The sequence below is a fragment of the Aptenodytes patagonicus genome, chromosome 27, assembly GCF_965638725.1.
Source record: "Aptenodytes patagonicus chromosome 27, bAptPat1.pri.cur, whole genome shotgun sequence".
NCBI lineage: Eukaryota > Metazoa > Chordata > Aves > Sphenisciformes > Spheniscidae > Aptenodytes > Aptenodytes patagonicus.
Window position 1 is genome coordinate 2182057 of NC_134975.1, and position 15803 is coordinate 2197859.

General features: G+C 46.4%; 1 protein-coding gene and 1 pseudogene across 1 annotated transcript; both read right to left on the reverse strand.

The window, feature by feature from the left end:
• Positions 1-3110: 3110 nt before the first annotated feature.
• Positions 3111-6951, reverse strand: LOC143171347 (keratin, type II cytoskeletal cochleal-like; annotated as a pseudogene).
• Positions 6952-7802: 851 nt separating this feature from the next.
• Positions 7803-15513, reverse strand: LOC143171479 (keratin, type II cytoskeletal 75-like). The gene is made up of 9 exons (XM_076360488.1): positions 15042-15513; positions 14413-14621; positions 11669-11729; positions 10907-11002; positions 10551-10715; positions 10050-10175; positions 9695-9915; positions 9382-9416; positions 7803-8954 (listed from the first exon to the last, which is right to left on the reverse strand). The coding sequence occupies exons 1-9, from the start codon at positions 15426-15428 to the stop codon at positions 8749-8751; spliced, it is 1506 nt and encodes a 501-aa protein (XP_076216603.1). The 5' UTR covers positions 15429-15513; the 3' UTR covers positions 7803-8748.
• Positions 15514-15803: the final 290 nt, after the last annotated feature.

Genomic DNA, 15803 nt, shown 5'->3' on the forward strand with positions numbered 1-15803 from the left:
AAATGTGAATTTACTGAGAATTAATGAACAAAGTCGTGCAGGCAGGTTAGTGGTAAATGACCGGGTTTTGTTGGCTCCGTCTATAAAAAGGCAACGTGTTTTAATGCCAGGAAAACATCTGTGGGGCCAAATCTGTTTCTCAAGGTGATTTTTCTGCAGGTTGCTGATATGAGTGTTTTCCAACATGGTAATTTATTTGGGGGGAATTGCTGATTAGTTGAAATTGAAACCGATGCTTGGAACATGGTAGCTTTTGCAGGCACTCTTATTGGCCAAATCCTCAGAAAACTGGCATCTCCTCCTCCCCTCATCCCTCAACTTGAAGGTTGGGTTCCCACTGGTTTGGGGCAGGGCCAGGCTTGGTCCTTCACCTCCTACGTTGGGCGAGTGCCCTCATTGCGGCGTCAGGGCTCAGGCTCTTCCTGGCTTTGCTGTTCACACACCTGCGTGTCTGGCTCCTTGGAAGGACAGGGATAGCACCAGTGCCCGCGTTGCTGTGTGGGAGGGTGGCGTCTTTCGTAGGGGCAGGGTGGAAGTTTCAAACGAATGATTTTGTTTTGTTTACTGCATTTCTTTCCCCTTCCCTGTTCAGGGGTTGGTTACAATTGCAAGCCAAAATTACCAGCTTTGCTGTAGGGATCTGGGAGCTCTTGGACACCTCGGCTCCAGGGCTCACAGATGTCTTTAGGGTGATGGGGCATGAGAAGATCTAGAGTTAGTCTTGTGATTATCCTCAACCCTCATGCGTCAGACCATGTTGCTCCAGACTGTAGTTGTATTTTATGGCTCCGTGGCCGCATCTCTTCTCTCCACATTTTCATCCCAGGTAACGCCTTCTGCTTTTGATGAGACAAGTGCCACCAGATGCAACTGTACAGGGCTTTTGGACAGAAATCTGAGAACAGAGGTTGCAGGAGGCTGGTCTCGCAGGGACCCTGACCAAAAAGGAGAGAGGGACAGCGGATAAAGCTACAAGTTCTCCGGTGCAACAGGGAAAGGCAGTTGAATATGTTGTTGAACTGACTCAAAAAAAAACCCCAAAATGTTTTGAACTAGCTCAGTTAAACCAAGTAGTTCAAATCGGGTTGAGCATGTTCGGAGTAAGATGTTTTGGTGCTACTTTTTTTTTTTTTTAATGGAAAAATCTCAATTTTTAAAAAAAAAAGGTTTTGATTAGGAAAAACTTTTTCATGGGAGAATTCCTCCTTTTCCAGCCTACCACAGGCTTCAGAGCAGGGAAATATCCCCTGCTTTTGTTCCTGTTCTCGTGATCTCTCGCATCCCAGCTGCGTTCACGCAGTCTGGCTGTAGCCACTTTTAGCAGGTCTGTCATACCACAGTGATTTTCAACCCCCAGGGAGTTTCCCCACCTCTTTCATCCTGGTCTTAGGGGATTAGGTCAGGGGTATGATGTTCGCTGAGTGATGGACGTGGGAGGAGTGTGGTGGGGGAGACGTGCTGTGACCCGATCTCCTCATCTCCCTCCCTGTTCCCATGGCGCAGCTCTGTACCCCACATTTTCCAAAAGCCAGTGGATCCCCTGGGGATTCTAATGAGAGATGGCCTCGGCCTTGATTTGAGTTTGGGTTTCTTTTGTTTTGAGTTTGGGTTTCTTTTTTTTTTTTTAAATGTCTCGTTAATGTGTGTTTTGTAACTCCAAAAAGAGGAGCTATATCATGTGATCTCAGATTTGCTGTGTCAGTTTATTGGGGAGAAATAGAGAAAAAACAAGATAAAGGCAAACAACAAGCATCATAGAGGAATTGGATGTTCTAGGTAAGACTCCTCTGCTCCCTTTGGTTTTTAACTTTTCATTGCAATCATGTCCGTACACTGGAGGAGCAGAAACTTACATTGCTTAGTGTTTTTAACACAGGTAAGTGGTTCCTTAATACATAAGCTGTGCTAACTGTTCGCTGCCTAGTTAAAATAGCATTGTTGCGCAGGCTTTGCTAGACCTACGCAACCCAGGAGGAACAGGCAAACTTTGGGAAGAGCCTATTTCTAAAACTACAGCATAAAGTAATGAAAAGAGCAAGTTTCATAACAGTAGTGAATGTTGCAGGGAATAAGCAACGCAGACTGGACTGGAAGCTTTAAAATCCCCCTTGTGTTTTCTGCGTGTGCTGCTAGCAGGCTGCTGCTGCTATGAACTGGTGGAGTAAGGACCCTCCTTTCAGTGCTTGGGGTTTTTTTAGTAATTTGTCCTGTAGGAGGCTGTAGAGGACACGAGTTTGACATTGGAGCTCTTCCTGCTCACAACACTGTATCCTCCCGTGGTGGTACAAGGAGCACAGATGTCTCCAGAGCCGGTGATGATGCTTTTGCCACAGACACCTCCTCCGGTCACTAGACCTCTGCTTCTGAATAGGGATCTGCTGCTGGAAGAGTAGCTGCCACAAAGTATGGGTCAGTATTGCATGTGATTCTTCCTGGGGATTGGCACACAGCTGCAAAGAAAACATTTCAGCTCAGGATTTCCATCCTACAGAGTAGATCCTGGGGGACTAGTAGGAATGGGGATTTGTCTGGTACTTAAAAATATTCACAGGGCAGCCACTGTCTATGCACAGCCTTAGGGGGATGGGGAAAATGGAGATGTGTAAAAACCAAAGTCCATATTTAATGTGTGTCCCTATAACTGGCTAATAATTGGGAGGTTTGAGGATGTGGGAAGCTGCCATCAGGCCAGGCAGGTGCTTTGGACCTACCATGACTCCACTGCTCAGCTCACGCCTGTGAGGAGGTTTTCCTGAGTCTGGTGTCATGCCCGAGCAGGGAAAGGGGTTTGCTTTGGCTCTGTGTGTGTTAGTGTGAGCAAATCCTGGCCAAGAGCTTTCCCTCTGTCCCCTCAATTAGCCCACATGTGAACAGGTACCCAGTCATTTCGGCTGGGGTGGCAAAGGTGGTCAGGCACGACTGTGACTGAGCCTTTGGCTTGATAAGACCTGAGGCTACACAAGACAACAACTTTATTCGTGCAAGGTCTTCCATTTGGGGGGAAAACCTAAGTGCCAGAGTGCATTAGGAGCTTTTGACTTTGTAAGGTGTTTGGGTTCATAAATGCTGGAAAGTGCTTTGGAAAGTGTCACCACCTAGGACTTCAGGTCTCAGTGGGATTTGCTGCAATTACAGAGGTGATGGCTCATCAGACAGACTGTGAAAGGTGCTTGTGGGGTTAGATGTGTTACTATTTCTTCCTTACAGGGTTGTACAAGCACCCACCTGCTCTCCTTTCCATCCAGCAGCTTCCTGTAGGTCATGATCTCAGTGTCCAGGGCCAGCTTGACGTTCATGAGCTCCTGGTACTCACGGGCCATGTCCTGTTTTGCCTTCTCCAGCTCGGAGAGTTTGCACTTTGCATCCTTGACAACCACTTCCCTGTGCTCCTCAGCTTCAGCAATGTCTCCTTCCAGTTTGCATCTCTGCAGATAGGAGATTTTCATTACTGCCACTTATTTGCACATGTTTTGAATAGTTCAGAGCTGTTGAATCTGCCTGTCTGTGTATTCATCCACCTGCACTTTATTATATTTTCAGATTCTATAGACAAACCTTTAACTCTAGGATGCTTCTCTCTGCCTAGCTGAGACTTTGGTGTATGTGTTGTCTTCTCACTGCAGGTCTCTACTGACGGTAGTTCAGTTATTAGTCATAATAGACCCTTTTACTCTGTACTCTGGATACCTGCAAGTCTTAGAGTTGAGCTGCTGACATGTATGTCACCAAAACTGGCTTTATTGCTCCCTTGCTCTAGCGGAGGAGTTTTGGAAAGCCACAACCTGCAAATGGCAATTGACACATTATTGCCCCTGAGTCATCCTTACCTGGGCTTTGGTGTTCTCCAGTCAGTCTCTGAATCACCCGATTCAACTCCACAATTTCATTCTTTGTATTACGCAAGCTGTCGTCGTGTTTGCCAGCGGTTTCTCTCAGTTCCTCATACTGAGGAGAGAGAAAAATGCAATGAAAATAAATACCAGAGTGAGGAGATGAGTCAGTAATTAAACCTACTATGTGATTCTGGGTCCGCAGTCCCGGATCTTGAGCTTTAAGGCAAAAACCTTTGACACTGGGGGACAGAATGACTCATTTACACAGTAGCAGCTCTGTGTGTGAAGGCATTAACAGAGGATGTATCACACATAGGGGAAACACAACAGCTGGCTAAGAAAACAGACCTTTAAAAAGTCTGTTCGACCCAAATTAGGAAATCTGAAGAAGCGGGGCCCTTAGCCGTTGTGGGGCATAAATACTTTTTTGGGTGTCATTATGACTCACCTTGCTGTAGTACCAGGTTTCTGCATCAGCCTGACTTTTTTTGGCAATGTCGTCATATTGAGCTTTGACATCGGTGATTATGTCATCCATGTCCAGGCCTCAGCTGTTGTCCATTTACACAATAACAGAGGTGCCCGAAATGGGTGCTTGGACCTGAGTGATTTCCTAGGGGCGACAGTAAGATTATCAGTCGTCTGCACCAGAGGTGCTTTCCCTGCAGATCTCCGTGGTGTGGAGACAAGGAGATGCAGCGTGCTCAACATACCACGACTTCAGGCTCACTGCAGAAAACCCAAAGAGGGATTTTCTGGTTTAATCACTCTGGATCCTACCTTTACCATCAAGTTGCAACAGATTTCTTAGGATCTCGCCTGTGTAGTGCAAGAGTAACACCTTTGAAATCCGGAGCAATCAACTGATGTACACGTGAAACACCAAAAATCTCCATGAACTTAAGCGATGGGTTGTGGGAGCCTGACTCCACGGGCCCCCTAAAGAGGCATGGAGTGGAGGAAAAGGGAGCGGAAAAGGAAGAGCCATTACCACTTCACACAGGCTCCTCAGGCAGTTGATCACTTGTATGAGGGACTCCACTTTGGCTTCCAGCTCAGCTTTGTTCACATAGGCCCAATTTGCATCCTGAAGCACATCGAGGTTTATGAAATGAAAGAGCAAACTGCTTAATGCCAGCAAGTGATGAGATTACAAACTTTTAGGGCTGCTCTTTTCAAGGACATAAATTTTACCATGTTATTAAATTGTTTCATACTCTTATCCTCTTAGGCAGAAGACAAAAAAATCACTAGACACAGAGAAGAGAAGGAAAGGTTTTGACCAGTTGGGGTGTACAAACATCCCAAATGAACAAACTCAGCTAAAACTGACTCACTTAAGGTGGGATTCAACTCTTTTAATTAAATCTTCCCAAAAGCTGGCCTTTAGGTCCCTCTAGAGTCTCTGGAGAGTGAGAGGCAGTCTCACCCTCTCTTTCCAGCAATATTGGCTGCTGTTCATGCTAAAAGCCCGGAATAAGTGTTTGAATTGGTTTGAAATGCTCTTACCTTTTTGAGCATAACAAACTCATTCTCTGCGCGTGTTTGCCACTGAGTTTCCTCTTCACACCTGCAAGGAGAAGAAAAAAGATCACTTTGCTCCTCGTTATTCAGCTTAAGCAAGAATATGAATCTAATCTTCCTCTACCACCTCCAAATGCTCAACCTCAGCATGGAAACAAACTGCTGATGCAAGCCATACACATGTACATCTGGAGGAGATCTTGCATCTTGTGCAGCCTTTGCCATCCAAAAATTAGATGAGATCAGTTCTAGCCCTAGTTTTGGAGCGTGTATCTTTTTTAAACTTTTTCTTGTAATCTTCCATGATACCCTGCATGGTGCTCAGTTCTGTTTCCAGCTTGGCTCTGTCGCTTCCCAGAACATGCAGCTGCCTCTTCAGCTTGCCAGTGTAAGTTTCAAACGTTGCCTCGATGTTGCTCCTGTAACACCTTTGTTCCTGTGGAAATCCCCGTGTGGTCTCCAGCACCTTGTTCTGTTGCTCCAAGAACTGGACTTCTGTCCTGGTTTCGGCAGGGATAGAGTTAATTTTCTTCCTAGTAGCTGGTACAGTGTTTTGGATTTAGGATGAGAACAAAGTTGATAACGCACCGATGTTTTAGTTGTTGCTAGGTAATGCTTACACCAGCCAAGGACTTTTCAGCTTCCCATGCTCTACTGACTGAGAAGGCTGGAGGTGCACAAGAAGCTGGGAGGGGGCACAGCCAAACTGGCCAAAGGGACATTCCATACCATGGGACGTCATGCTCAGTACATAAACTGGGGGAAAGCTGTCCGGGGGGGCCGCTGCTCGGGGACTGGCTGGGCATCGGTCGGCGGGTGGTGAGCAATTGTACTGTGCATCACTTGCTTTGTGTATTATTATTATTATTATCATATTATTATTATCATTTTATTTCAATTATTAAACTGTTTTTATCTCAACCCACGAGTTTTTTCTTACTTGTGCTCTTCCAATTCTCTCCCCCATCCCACCGGGTGGGGGGGAGTGAGCAAGCGGCTGCGTGGTGCTTAATTGCCGACTGAGATTAAACCACGACAACTTCAAACTTGGCAAACCCCTGTGAATGTAAGTTTGGACTATATATATGTATATATTTTTCAGCAAAGGTTCAGAGTGACAGAGATGCAGGAAAGGCAGATAAGTCTTTCCTAGAAAATTAAATAGGTGATTTTCAGTTCCATCTTTGCTGAAATATTGAAAGGGCTGTCTGCCATGGGTGGGAACCCTCTTAATTCGTTTGCCTTCAGTGGGATAACACTGAGGGCTTAGCCCTGAAAATCTCAGCCTTTTCTAAAGGTGCATTTGCTTTCATGTGATTTTCTTGGCATTTGCCACGGCCTGAGAACATGTTCTGCTCCATGAAGAGGATCAGAGAGACGTTCATGCATGCAAGCTTAGAAGCTGGCCTTCCTCATTTAGCCGTGCAACGTTTTAGGGTACAGCTGCGTGGGAGTTGTATGTGCTAAGCACTTTTTGGAACTCAGCCTAAAAGGAGTTCAGAGAGCTCAGCATCTTTCATGATTGGGCCCTGGATGCTGGAGAACAACTGCTACATGTGATAGTTGGCATCTTCCGTGAAATGGAAGAAGTCATGTTGGCTTCTTTTCTCACTTTCTCTCTCCTGGGTTTTTAATTACAGACCTGAGCAGAGCTCAGTACTGCCAGCTTGTCTGAGCCAGCCCAGCTTCGATCTGCTGACACAACAGAAACCTTAGCTCGGGAGCATCACACTGCCTGGGGATCGCATCCTTGTTTAGCACCTGGCCTGACAGCTTTGTTGGCTGCTCCAGAGAGGGGATGGAGATAAATCCCTCCTGTTTTCCCTGCACAAGCTGCAGGTCTGGAACCAGCCTTTCCAGAAGTTTAGCTCTGATGTGTGGGATCCATCTTTCCTGACTTCAGAACACCTTTTGGAGTGCTCCTGCAGTGCAGACATCTTCAGCCAAGCGCCTAGAGCGCTTTTGGTCCCACGGAGGGAGAGAGGTGTTACTGGGGAATGAATCGTCTGACCCAGAAGTGTCTGTTTCTGTCCTTTGACTGGCTCGGATGTAGGTGTTTATGGCCAGGTGGAAGCAGCCCCACCTTCTGGTCTTGGCTCTGTTGGCTGTGCAACTTGGAAAACCTCCCAAAGTGCTTGGGTATTGCCGCTCTGTGACCCCTGTCTCCGATACACTTAATGTTCCCCACTCCTCTCCGAGACTGAGATAGGGAGGAGGAGGATATGGGAAGGCTCTGAATGACAGCAAGTGCCTATGGCAAATCTTCTAAACTTTATTCTAAAACTACACTTTTAGGTGAATTTTGTAATGGCACAGAAAACCCACATTGCTCATGATAAATTTGATTGCAGTTTATTAAAGAAATTTCATAAAACTCATACAGTTCAACGGGAGCAGAAGATGAGAGGAAATGAACTGGTTACATTTTGGTACATAGTGCTCCAACCCTCCTCTTTGCCTCCCTCCCTCTTCCATAAAAAGAGAAGAAAAAAAAAAAAGCTAAGAACAAAGACACTAAAACAGAGATTTTTTTTTTTTCCAGGTTGTGTAAAATGTGTTACCAAAGCCGGCTGTTCCTCCTTTTTGTTTTTCCTGTATTTTTAACCCCTGCCTCTGCTGTAAGCTCACTCTGGCCGGTGGAAAGGAGGATGGTTTGCTGCTGAGACAAGGTCTAGCAACCTGTAGGTTGTGTCATCTTTTGGCTTAAATTCTATGTACTGGGTGGGTGAGGAATTAGACATTATAGAGAGCCAACCCCTTTCACCTATGGAAAGTGAAGACTGCATTTTTGGATGTAGGTAGAGCTAGAGAGCTGTGGAGTGAAAAGACAGCAATGCAAGAGGAATCGGGAAACAGAGCAACTGCCTCTCTATTGAAAGACGCTTTGTTTTCAATTCTTTAAGCCTTTGGGGAGAGCAAGCCCAGCAGTGGGGAGCAGGTTGATTAGGAGAGAGCACTAGAGACTGTGGTCTCAACGCACCTCCTGCTCTCTGTCATAAGCGGGTGAAGGGACACGTTCTGCTTTCATGTACACTGGTATAAATCCAAGTCCTGCCTCTACTCTGGATTTGCACCAGGGCACTGGAGCAAAAGGGAGCCCTAGGAAGCTGCAAGCTGAGCTCTAACGATGGCACCCATTAATGGGAAGGCTGATTACTCATTGACAAGCAGCGCTGGGCTTCTGGTCAGCTGGGTGAGGCTTTATGGAGAGGAATTAATTGGCCTTGGAGAGGCATCTCTCTCAAGCCAGTAAGTAGCGCTGGGAATATGCTTTCCCCTAATGGGAAAGTGATAAGCGTGGCTCTTTGGATGGTGTTAACAGGCTTTGTGCTGGCAGCAGGAGGTGGTGCTCAACTTCTTCTGCTCCGGATGAGCTGGGTGCTACCATGACTTAGCTCCGATAGCTCTTCTTGCTGGTGCTTTTTGATACAAACCTCATGCTTGAGCTGCTTCCCATGCCAGAGCTGAATCCCCCAGCCAGGCAGCTCCTGTGGCTGGAGCTGGCACCGCTTCCCCCCATGCTGAGCCTGTTGCTGAAGCCTGACCCCAGCCCCAGTGTGTTCCCACCTCCGTAGCTGCTCCCGGATGAGACCACGGCTGTGATGGGAAACCATGGGCAGAGGGTTAGTTTGTTTGGAATAGTACGAAGGAATTTCAGCTTTTAGTTTCACACATTCATGGTTTTTCTTGGACAGTCTACCACTGCCTGTATTTCACACATCTTATTCTCTGGCTTTTCCTCCTATCCTGTAGCAGAGCTGGCCTTAGACATCTGAGTCTCCTAGGGACAGTCTCAATGTGCAAAACCTTTCAAGTTCAGAGCTGGTCAGAGAAAAGATGTATCAGGCTCTTTAGCCTCCCCAGTCCCACAGAGTGCTGCAAAACCCTAAGTATATACTCCATTTTTGTGCTGGTAACTACTGGCTGCATAGCTCGTTTTCATTGTCTTATCCTCAGTTCCAGGTACATTTAAGGAATAACTCAATAAATATTCAATCTATTGCTTGGGAGCCAGATTACTTACAAATATTCACTGCACCAACACCTTCTCCAGCCAGCCTGGAAAAAAAGAGAGGACAGAGAAGGAAGGGCTTGTTATTTAGGACAATTTCAATCAACAGTTTGGCACCAGGGACACTGGATAACAGAATGGTCTGGGGTGTTAAGGTCTGATGATGAGCATCTGACAGAAATTGAAATAACACCTGTAACTGCATAGGATAGGGGTGTGTTTTCTCTGCAAGTTTTTGTGGCCCTTTCCTCTCGTGTTGCAAGGCAAATGTGAAAACATCTCTATGGGTTTGGACATTATTTGGTTTGCAGGGGGAGCCACCCACCTGTTCTCCTCGCCCTCCAGCAGCTTCCTGTAGGTCGCGATCTCGATGTCCAGGGCCAGCTTGACGTTCATGAGCTCCTGGTACTCACGGAGCTGCCGGGCCAGGTCTGCCTTGGCTTTCTGCAGGGCATCTTCCAGGTCAGCCAGTTTTGCCCTGGCATCCTTGACGGCCATCTCCCCACGGTGCTCAGCATCTGCAATGGCCGTCTGCAAACTGGTGCACTGCAAGAAGTGGAAATAGGTCTGGTGACTGCTCAGTGGGTTTGGACCCTGATTTCCAGGCATCCTTGCAAGGGTACAGCAAGTTAGTGGAGATGGAGGTGCCCCCATGTTTGGAGGGGTCCTGTGAACCATACCTGTTTCTTTACACTATCAATTTCCGAGTGGAGCCGCTGGATCATGCGGTTCATCTCTGAGATCTCCATCTTGGTGTTGTGGAGGTCGTCCCCGTGCCGGCCAGCCATGAGCTGCAGCTCCTCATACTGAGATGGGCAGGGAGATGAGACACCAGGGCACAGTCAGATCTGGGCAGGAGCTTGAACTCATTGGTAGAGATTGACCCTGCTCTGATCCTCTCTTGACTGGGTCTTCTGTCTCTTTCTGTACTCAATCCAAGCTCTTCCTCATGAGCTTTAGCATATTTCCTTCCTCCCTCTATCTCCTTATGCTCCTCTATCTCTCGTTGTCAAAATGGCATTTTCACATGTCCAAGAATAAATTAAATCCTATCCAAATTGACTTGATTTTATACCCTGCTCCCCTGTCCTCTCTGCTTGCGCTCTCCAGTATAAAATAGCCTTTGGGAAATGCTAAACAAAATTTTTCCTAGCTCACCTGGTTAATTTTCAGATCCTCACCTTGCTCTGGTACCAGGACTCGGCCTCTGCCCGGCTCCGGTTAGCGATGTCTTCGTACTGTGCTTTGACCTCTGCAATGATGCTGTTCAGGTCCAGGTTTCGGTTGTTGTCCATGGATAGGACCACGGACGTGTCGGAGATCTGTGACTGCATCTGAGACAGCTCCTGTAAGTCAAACAAATTCATTCTCAGTCCCAAATGCTGCACTGTTGTGCTTGTCCCGGAGATGATGTGTGGTAGAAGGGTAGGAATGGAGGGGATCTGCAGCTCTGAACAGCTCTCTCAGGCTGGTTCGATCCTGTTGGTACCAGGAAAGGAGGAAAATAGCAGAACTGGGCAATTTGGAAGATTCTTACTGCTTCGTAGAGGGCTCTCAGGAAGTTAATCTCATCTGTCAGTGCATCCACCTTGGTCGCCAGGTCCACCTTGTTCACGTAGGCAGCATCCGCATCCTGGAACCGTGACAACAGAGGTAGTGAACCAAACCTTGCGTATCTGCATCCTTGTACAAAGACCAGTTGTCATTTAATAAGGACCTTTGGAGACAAACCAGAACTGAAGACTGTCTTGACCTCTGTGCCTTTAAACAGAGCCAAGAGTGAATTGGTTTCTTCCCTCCACCTTTTTTTGGGAGGAGGGAGGGATGATGTGCATAGATCTAAGCAATTTTTGACATGTCAAAAGCCACTGAATTTCCCTTTTTTGCCAGTGCACAGACAGATATTTTGGACAATGCTTGAAATAATGGAAGTTTCTTATTGTGTCTCCTGCAGGTGGGACCAGGGAGGGCTGTGGAGGGTGGGATTGGATACAGAAAGGCTGCAGAAGTGGCGCAGCATCTAGTGGAGTGACTACAAGGTATGGATAACCCAGATCTGATTTGGTACCTGGGGGACCAGGACTCACCTGAATTTTGGATGAGGGGCCTGAAACAAGAATGAGCTATTGCCAAGGACTGACACACTGGCACAATTGGGTGTTTCTGCTTCAAGGAGGGATGACTACACATTTGCTAAGTGCTTTGCCCAGCTTGGCACTGCCGGATAAAAAGGGTTATTTGCATTCAAATGCGTTTTGCCTTTAAAAAGTCTGTCCCTTCTTTGTTGTTGGTGCCTCACCTTCTTGAGCAAAACAAAGTCATTCTCTGCAGTCGTGCGCTTGTTGATCTCCTCTTCATACCTGTTGGGAAGGGGAGATGAGCATCCCTTTACAGCTTCCGTACTGCAACCCACCCCGTCCACCACGGGCATATGGAAATCCTTCCTCCGCGCATTCATTGTAGGGTGCTCGTGGAGAGACTGAAGAGTCTGTTCCCAGGGGCATTTACCACTGATGCATAGATCTTTGGAGGAAACAACAAAAATAGCTACCTGACAATACTATGTCCTTGCTATGTCAGTGCATATATTATACGTAGCATTAGAGATATATATCTCACCGATTATGATAGAAAGACAGCACCCTTGGGCTAGGTGGTGGGAGGAGGCCATCTAGAAAAGCTGCAGGCCTTCATTAAAGGCACGTTTTATCCTCACAGAAATTTTCGCTGTGAATGAGAGCCTTGTACTCTGTAAATTTTCTCAGGCCAGGAGGGCTGGGTGGAGCCGTAGCTGAGCTCATCGCTGCCACACCTGGGTTAGTCAGAAGAGCCGGGATCTCCGACGCCAGCTCCCGCGGTGGCTTCAGGAGGGCTGGGGATGGCCAGGGAGGAGGGAGGACGATGGTGTGGGCAAGGAAAGCCAAGGTCTAGATCAGCAGCAGCGTGCAGTCCCACTCTTGGGAAAGGATGAAAACCAGCAATAGCCATGGCCTGATGCCCAGCTCAAATGAAATGATTAAGTGGGGGAGATGAAAGACAGGAGTTCAAAGGAAGGAGTCCGTGCAGCTAATAAAACGTTAGCCTTTCATGGTCCTTTCATGGGGAAAGATTTCTTCACATCAGGAATATCCAGCCCTTAAAGTCTTTTCCATTAAGCAAAGTCCTAGCCTGTTTATAGATTTGTGGGTCTCTAAGCTCTTAGCCACGTAGAAGAGGAATACTAATTTGGCATATGTCTAATTTCTAATTGCCGTATGGTTTAGTATTTGACTCAGAAGAGCAAAGCATTAGGAAGAATACTTTGGGATCCACAGAGTTTAAAATAAATAAATGTAAGAAGAACAAATTCCTAGGAAATGGGGACAGAAGCAATGATGTCCTTTTGGTAGGTGTAGGCATTGTTGCCACAATGCAGGATGATGGTCCCTGCCCAGCAATGTGTATGATGTAATTGAGCTCTTGCCCAAAGATTCCCTGACCTGGAGCCAGAAGGAATATTTGCCGCCTTATGTCAGATGCAGGCAGAGTATTAAAGTCTGAACCTCTTCTATGATGTGACCTTTGGTTGTCAAAGGATTTCTTGTCTGAAGTCATGGAGCACCCAAGGGTCTTTTCTCAGCTGAACAATCCCTGTTGCTGCTTTGCTGCTCCAGACTGTGCTAATGTTAGACATTGCTTTTCAAAATTTAAAATTGCTTTCACCATGAACCTGTGACAAGAACAGAAGGAGGACACTCTCTGACCCAGTTAATCAATAGCAGTATTGCGCTTACAGCTGGGACTGATCTCAAGTCAGCTACCTGGAACTTGGCTATTTTGGCTAAGCTCTTTTCTTTGGGGTTTCTTCTGTAGCTGATGGAGAAAGATATTTCTCTCGGGAATGTCATTTGTCCCATCCTAAAATGAATTAAGGAAGTCCGGATGGCTGATTTGTAGCAGACCCTGAGGTCTTACATGGCCAAACTGACACAGGACAGATTTTTTCCTCTGTTAAACGTTTCTTTTCTGAAGGCACAGAGAACCGTAAAAAAGAAGTCTCAAAGTAGACCGTGGATGATGATTTCTCTACCCCAAGGCAGTCGTTTCTGTTGTGATGCTACTTTTGGGCTAGAGGCACTGTTGGTAAAGGTGGCAGAAAATGTCAGACACATGATCTCCAAAGAAAGGGAGAGCAGAGGGTTTTTGCCAGAATGCGCGTGTCCTTGTTTTGAATTGCAGCCTGCACCCAGCTCTCTTCTCTCGTTTTTCTGGTTCCAGATTGACAATTTAAGCTCCTTACTTATTCACGTCCATTAAGCAGTGTATCCCTCGTGGGCATGGTAGCAGGTACTAACGCTTGATAGATGTTTTTCCAAAGTGCAAAGAGTGGATGAGAGAGGGAACACCTCCTCCTAACAGCCTGAAGAGTTAATGAGCTGAGCTGAAACCCTCGCCCAAGATTTCAGTGACTTTCCATGGGGTAGAAAGTTCTTGACTTTCAGAAGTGCTAAAACTATCCAATACATTGATATTAAGGGACATTATAATAATTTAAAAAAAAAAATTAAAAAAAAAGAAAAACACTTAAGCACACACTTAAAATTAATCCTTCTTTTTAGGCAGTTTTTCTCTCCTGACAAGAACCCATATCAGTAAGAAATGTGGGTGTTCAGAGTGCTCAATAGTCTTGTTAAGATTCAAGTTTCATCCTGGTCTGTATTAAAATGACTACATGGGAGCTGAAACCGTTTGGAAAGCTTAAGCTCTGGACAGACTAAGCTTTTGAGAACCTGCTCCCGAACTCGGGTGAATGTCTGACCATCTGAGCCTTTTGCAACATTTAAAAAGTTCATCTGTCCCCACAAAAAAATTGCGTATGTCTTGCAACGGGTAGAGTGCTGCTGCTGACATTTATACAGCAGCTAAAATGAGGGGAGTCAAGTCATCTTAGTACTTTCTGAGGTCTCATGGTTTTGGGCTTGCCTTGCGTCTTTTAACTCATCCAGGAAGAAGATAGAGTGAAGAAAAACTGGACAGGTTTCTTTCTGTGCTTATGTTGCTTACCTGATCTTGAGGTCTTCAACAGCATCCTGCATAGCCTTCAGCTCTGAGCTGAGCCGCAGCCTATCCCCTCCTAGAGCCTCGAGTTGTCTCCTCATGTTGCTGATGTATGCGTCAAACATAGGTTCGAGGTTATTTTTCACAATTTTTTGGTCTTTCAAGAGGCTCCATTTGGTGTCCAGTACTTTATTTTGTTGCTCCAGGAACCGCACCTGAAACCCATCAGAACAATTTAAATCATTTGGGTTCATCAACTCAAAACCTGCCTCACTTTTCATGAGATGGGGGTTTTAATATGAGAGGTTTTTTGGTTTCGTTTTATGTAATTTAAAGTGGGCTTTAGATGGGCATGTCATCAGAAGATCATTGGTGGGAAGATCTGGAAACCAGGAGCAATATTCAACTGCAAAAAAACCTGGACAAATAATTTGCACCATATCCAGACTGTCTATAGAGCTCTGACAAAATGAGCTGTATAGACAGTCTGGATATGGAGGTAACAAGCTGAACAAAATCCTTAACTCTGTGCATTAAGGACTTAGAAGTAAATTTGTGATGTTGAGAGCAATCCTGATCCTACTCTACAGGCAATGACAAACTTGCCAGGCTGGATGAAATGGAACGTGTCTTACCTTGTCGATGAAGGAGGCAAATTTGTTGTTGAGGGATTTGATCTGGTCCTTCTCCTCCTGCCGCAGTCTCTGCATGTTGGGGTCAATCTCCAAGTTAAGAGGTACCAAGAGGTGTTGGTTGACTGTGACCTCTTGAATACCTCCAGGGCCACATCCTCCTCCGAACCCAAACCCAGCTTCACCAACTCTGTATGCCAACCCACCATGACCTGACCCATAACTGTATCCTGGTCTAGCAGAACAGTACCCTCCACTCATGAAAATCCTCTTGCTTGCCCCTAGATTGTGAAGGCTCCTGCTGCCAAAACCACCGCTGATCCGTCCCATGCCTCCACCACTGCTGCGAGACATGGACATGGAGCTGAAGGTGCTTCGGTTAACAGGCATAGCGGCAGAAGCAGTACTGAAACTCTTAGTGAGTCCTCCTGACCTAATGCCAACTGACTTCTGTGCAATCGTTCACTGGTGGCGAGAGCAGATAATGAGGTGAGGTGGCAGATGAGTAGAAATCTTTGGGAGTTTGGATCAGGAGTCCCCTCTGCCTTTTATCCTTTTGGAGAGCTGGGCTTGTCCGCAGAGGGCCTCAGCTCAGTTGACTGAGCTAATCGGTTTGGTATGCTGGCACGTGGCCACCTTTCCCAACCCGTTAATCACCAGACTCGCTAATGCAATGGGCTGGCAACCTTTGGCTCATAAAACTAACCAAACTTTCTAACCTGCATTTTTCAAAGCGGGGATTACTTGGGGGGGGGGGTGTGGAAT

Excerpts from the sequence above, each read along its gene's own strand:
- LOC143171479 (XM_076360488.1), bottom strand. The coding sequence starts at position 15,428 with ATGCCTGTTAACCGAAGCACCTTCAGCTCCATGTCCATGTCTCGCAGC. Across the intron at positions 11,730-14,412 it reads GTTGAAGACCTCAAGATCAG|GTATGAAGAGGAGATCAACA; the intron begins GTAAGCAACATA and ends CCTTCCCAACAG. Across the intron at positions 9,417-9,694 it reads CTGGAGGGCGAGGAGAACAG|GCTGGCTGGAGAAGGTGTTG; the intron begins GTGGGTGGCTCC and ends CTTTTTTTCCAG.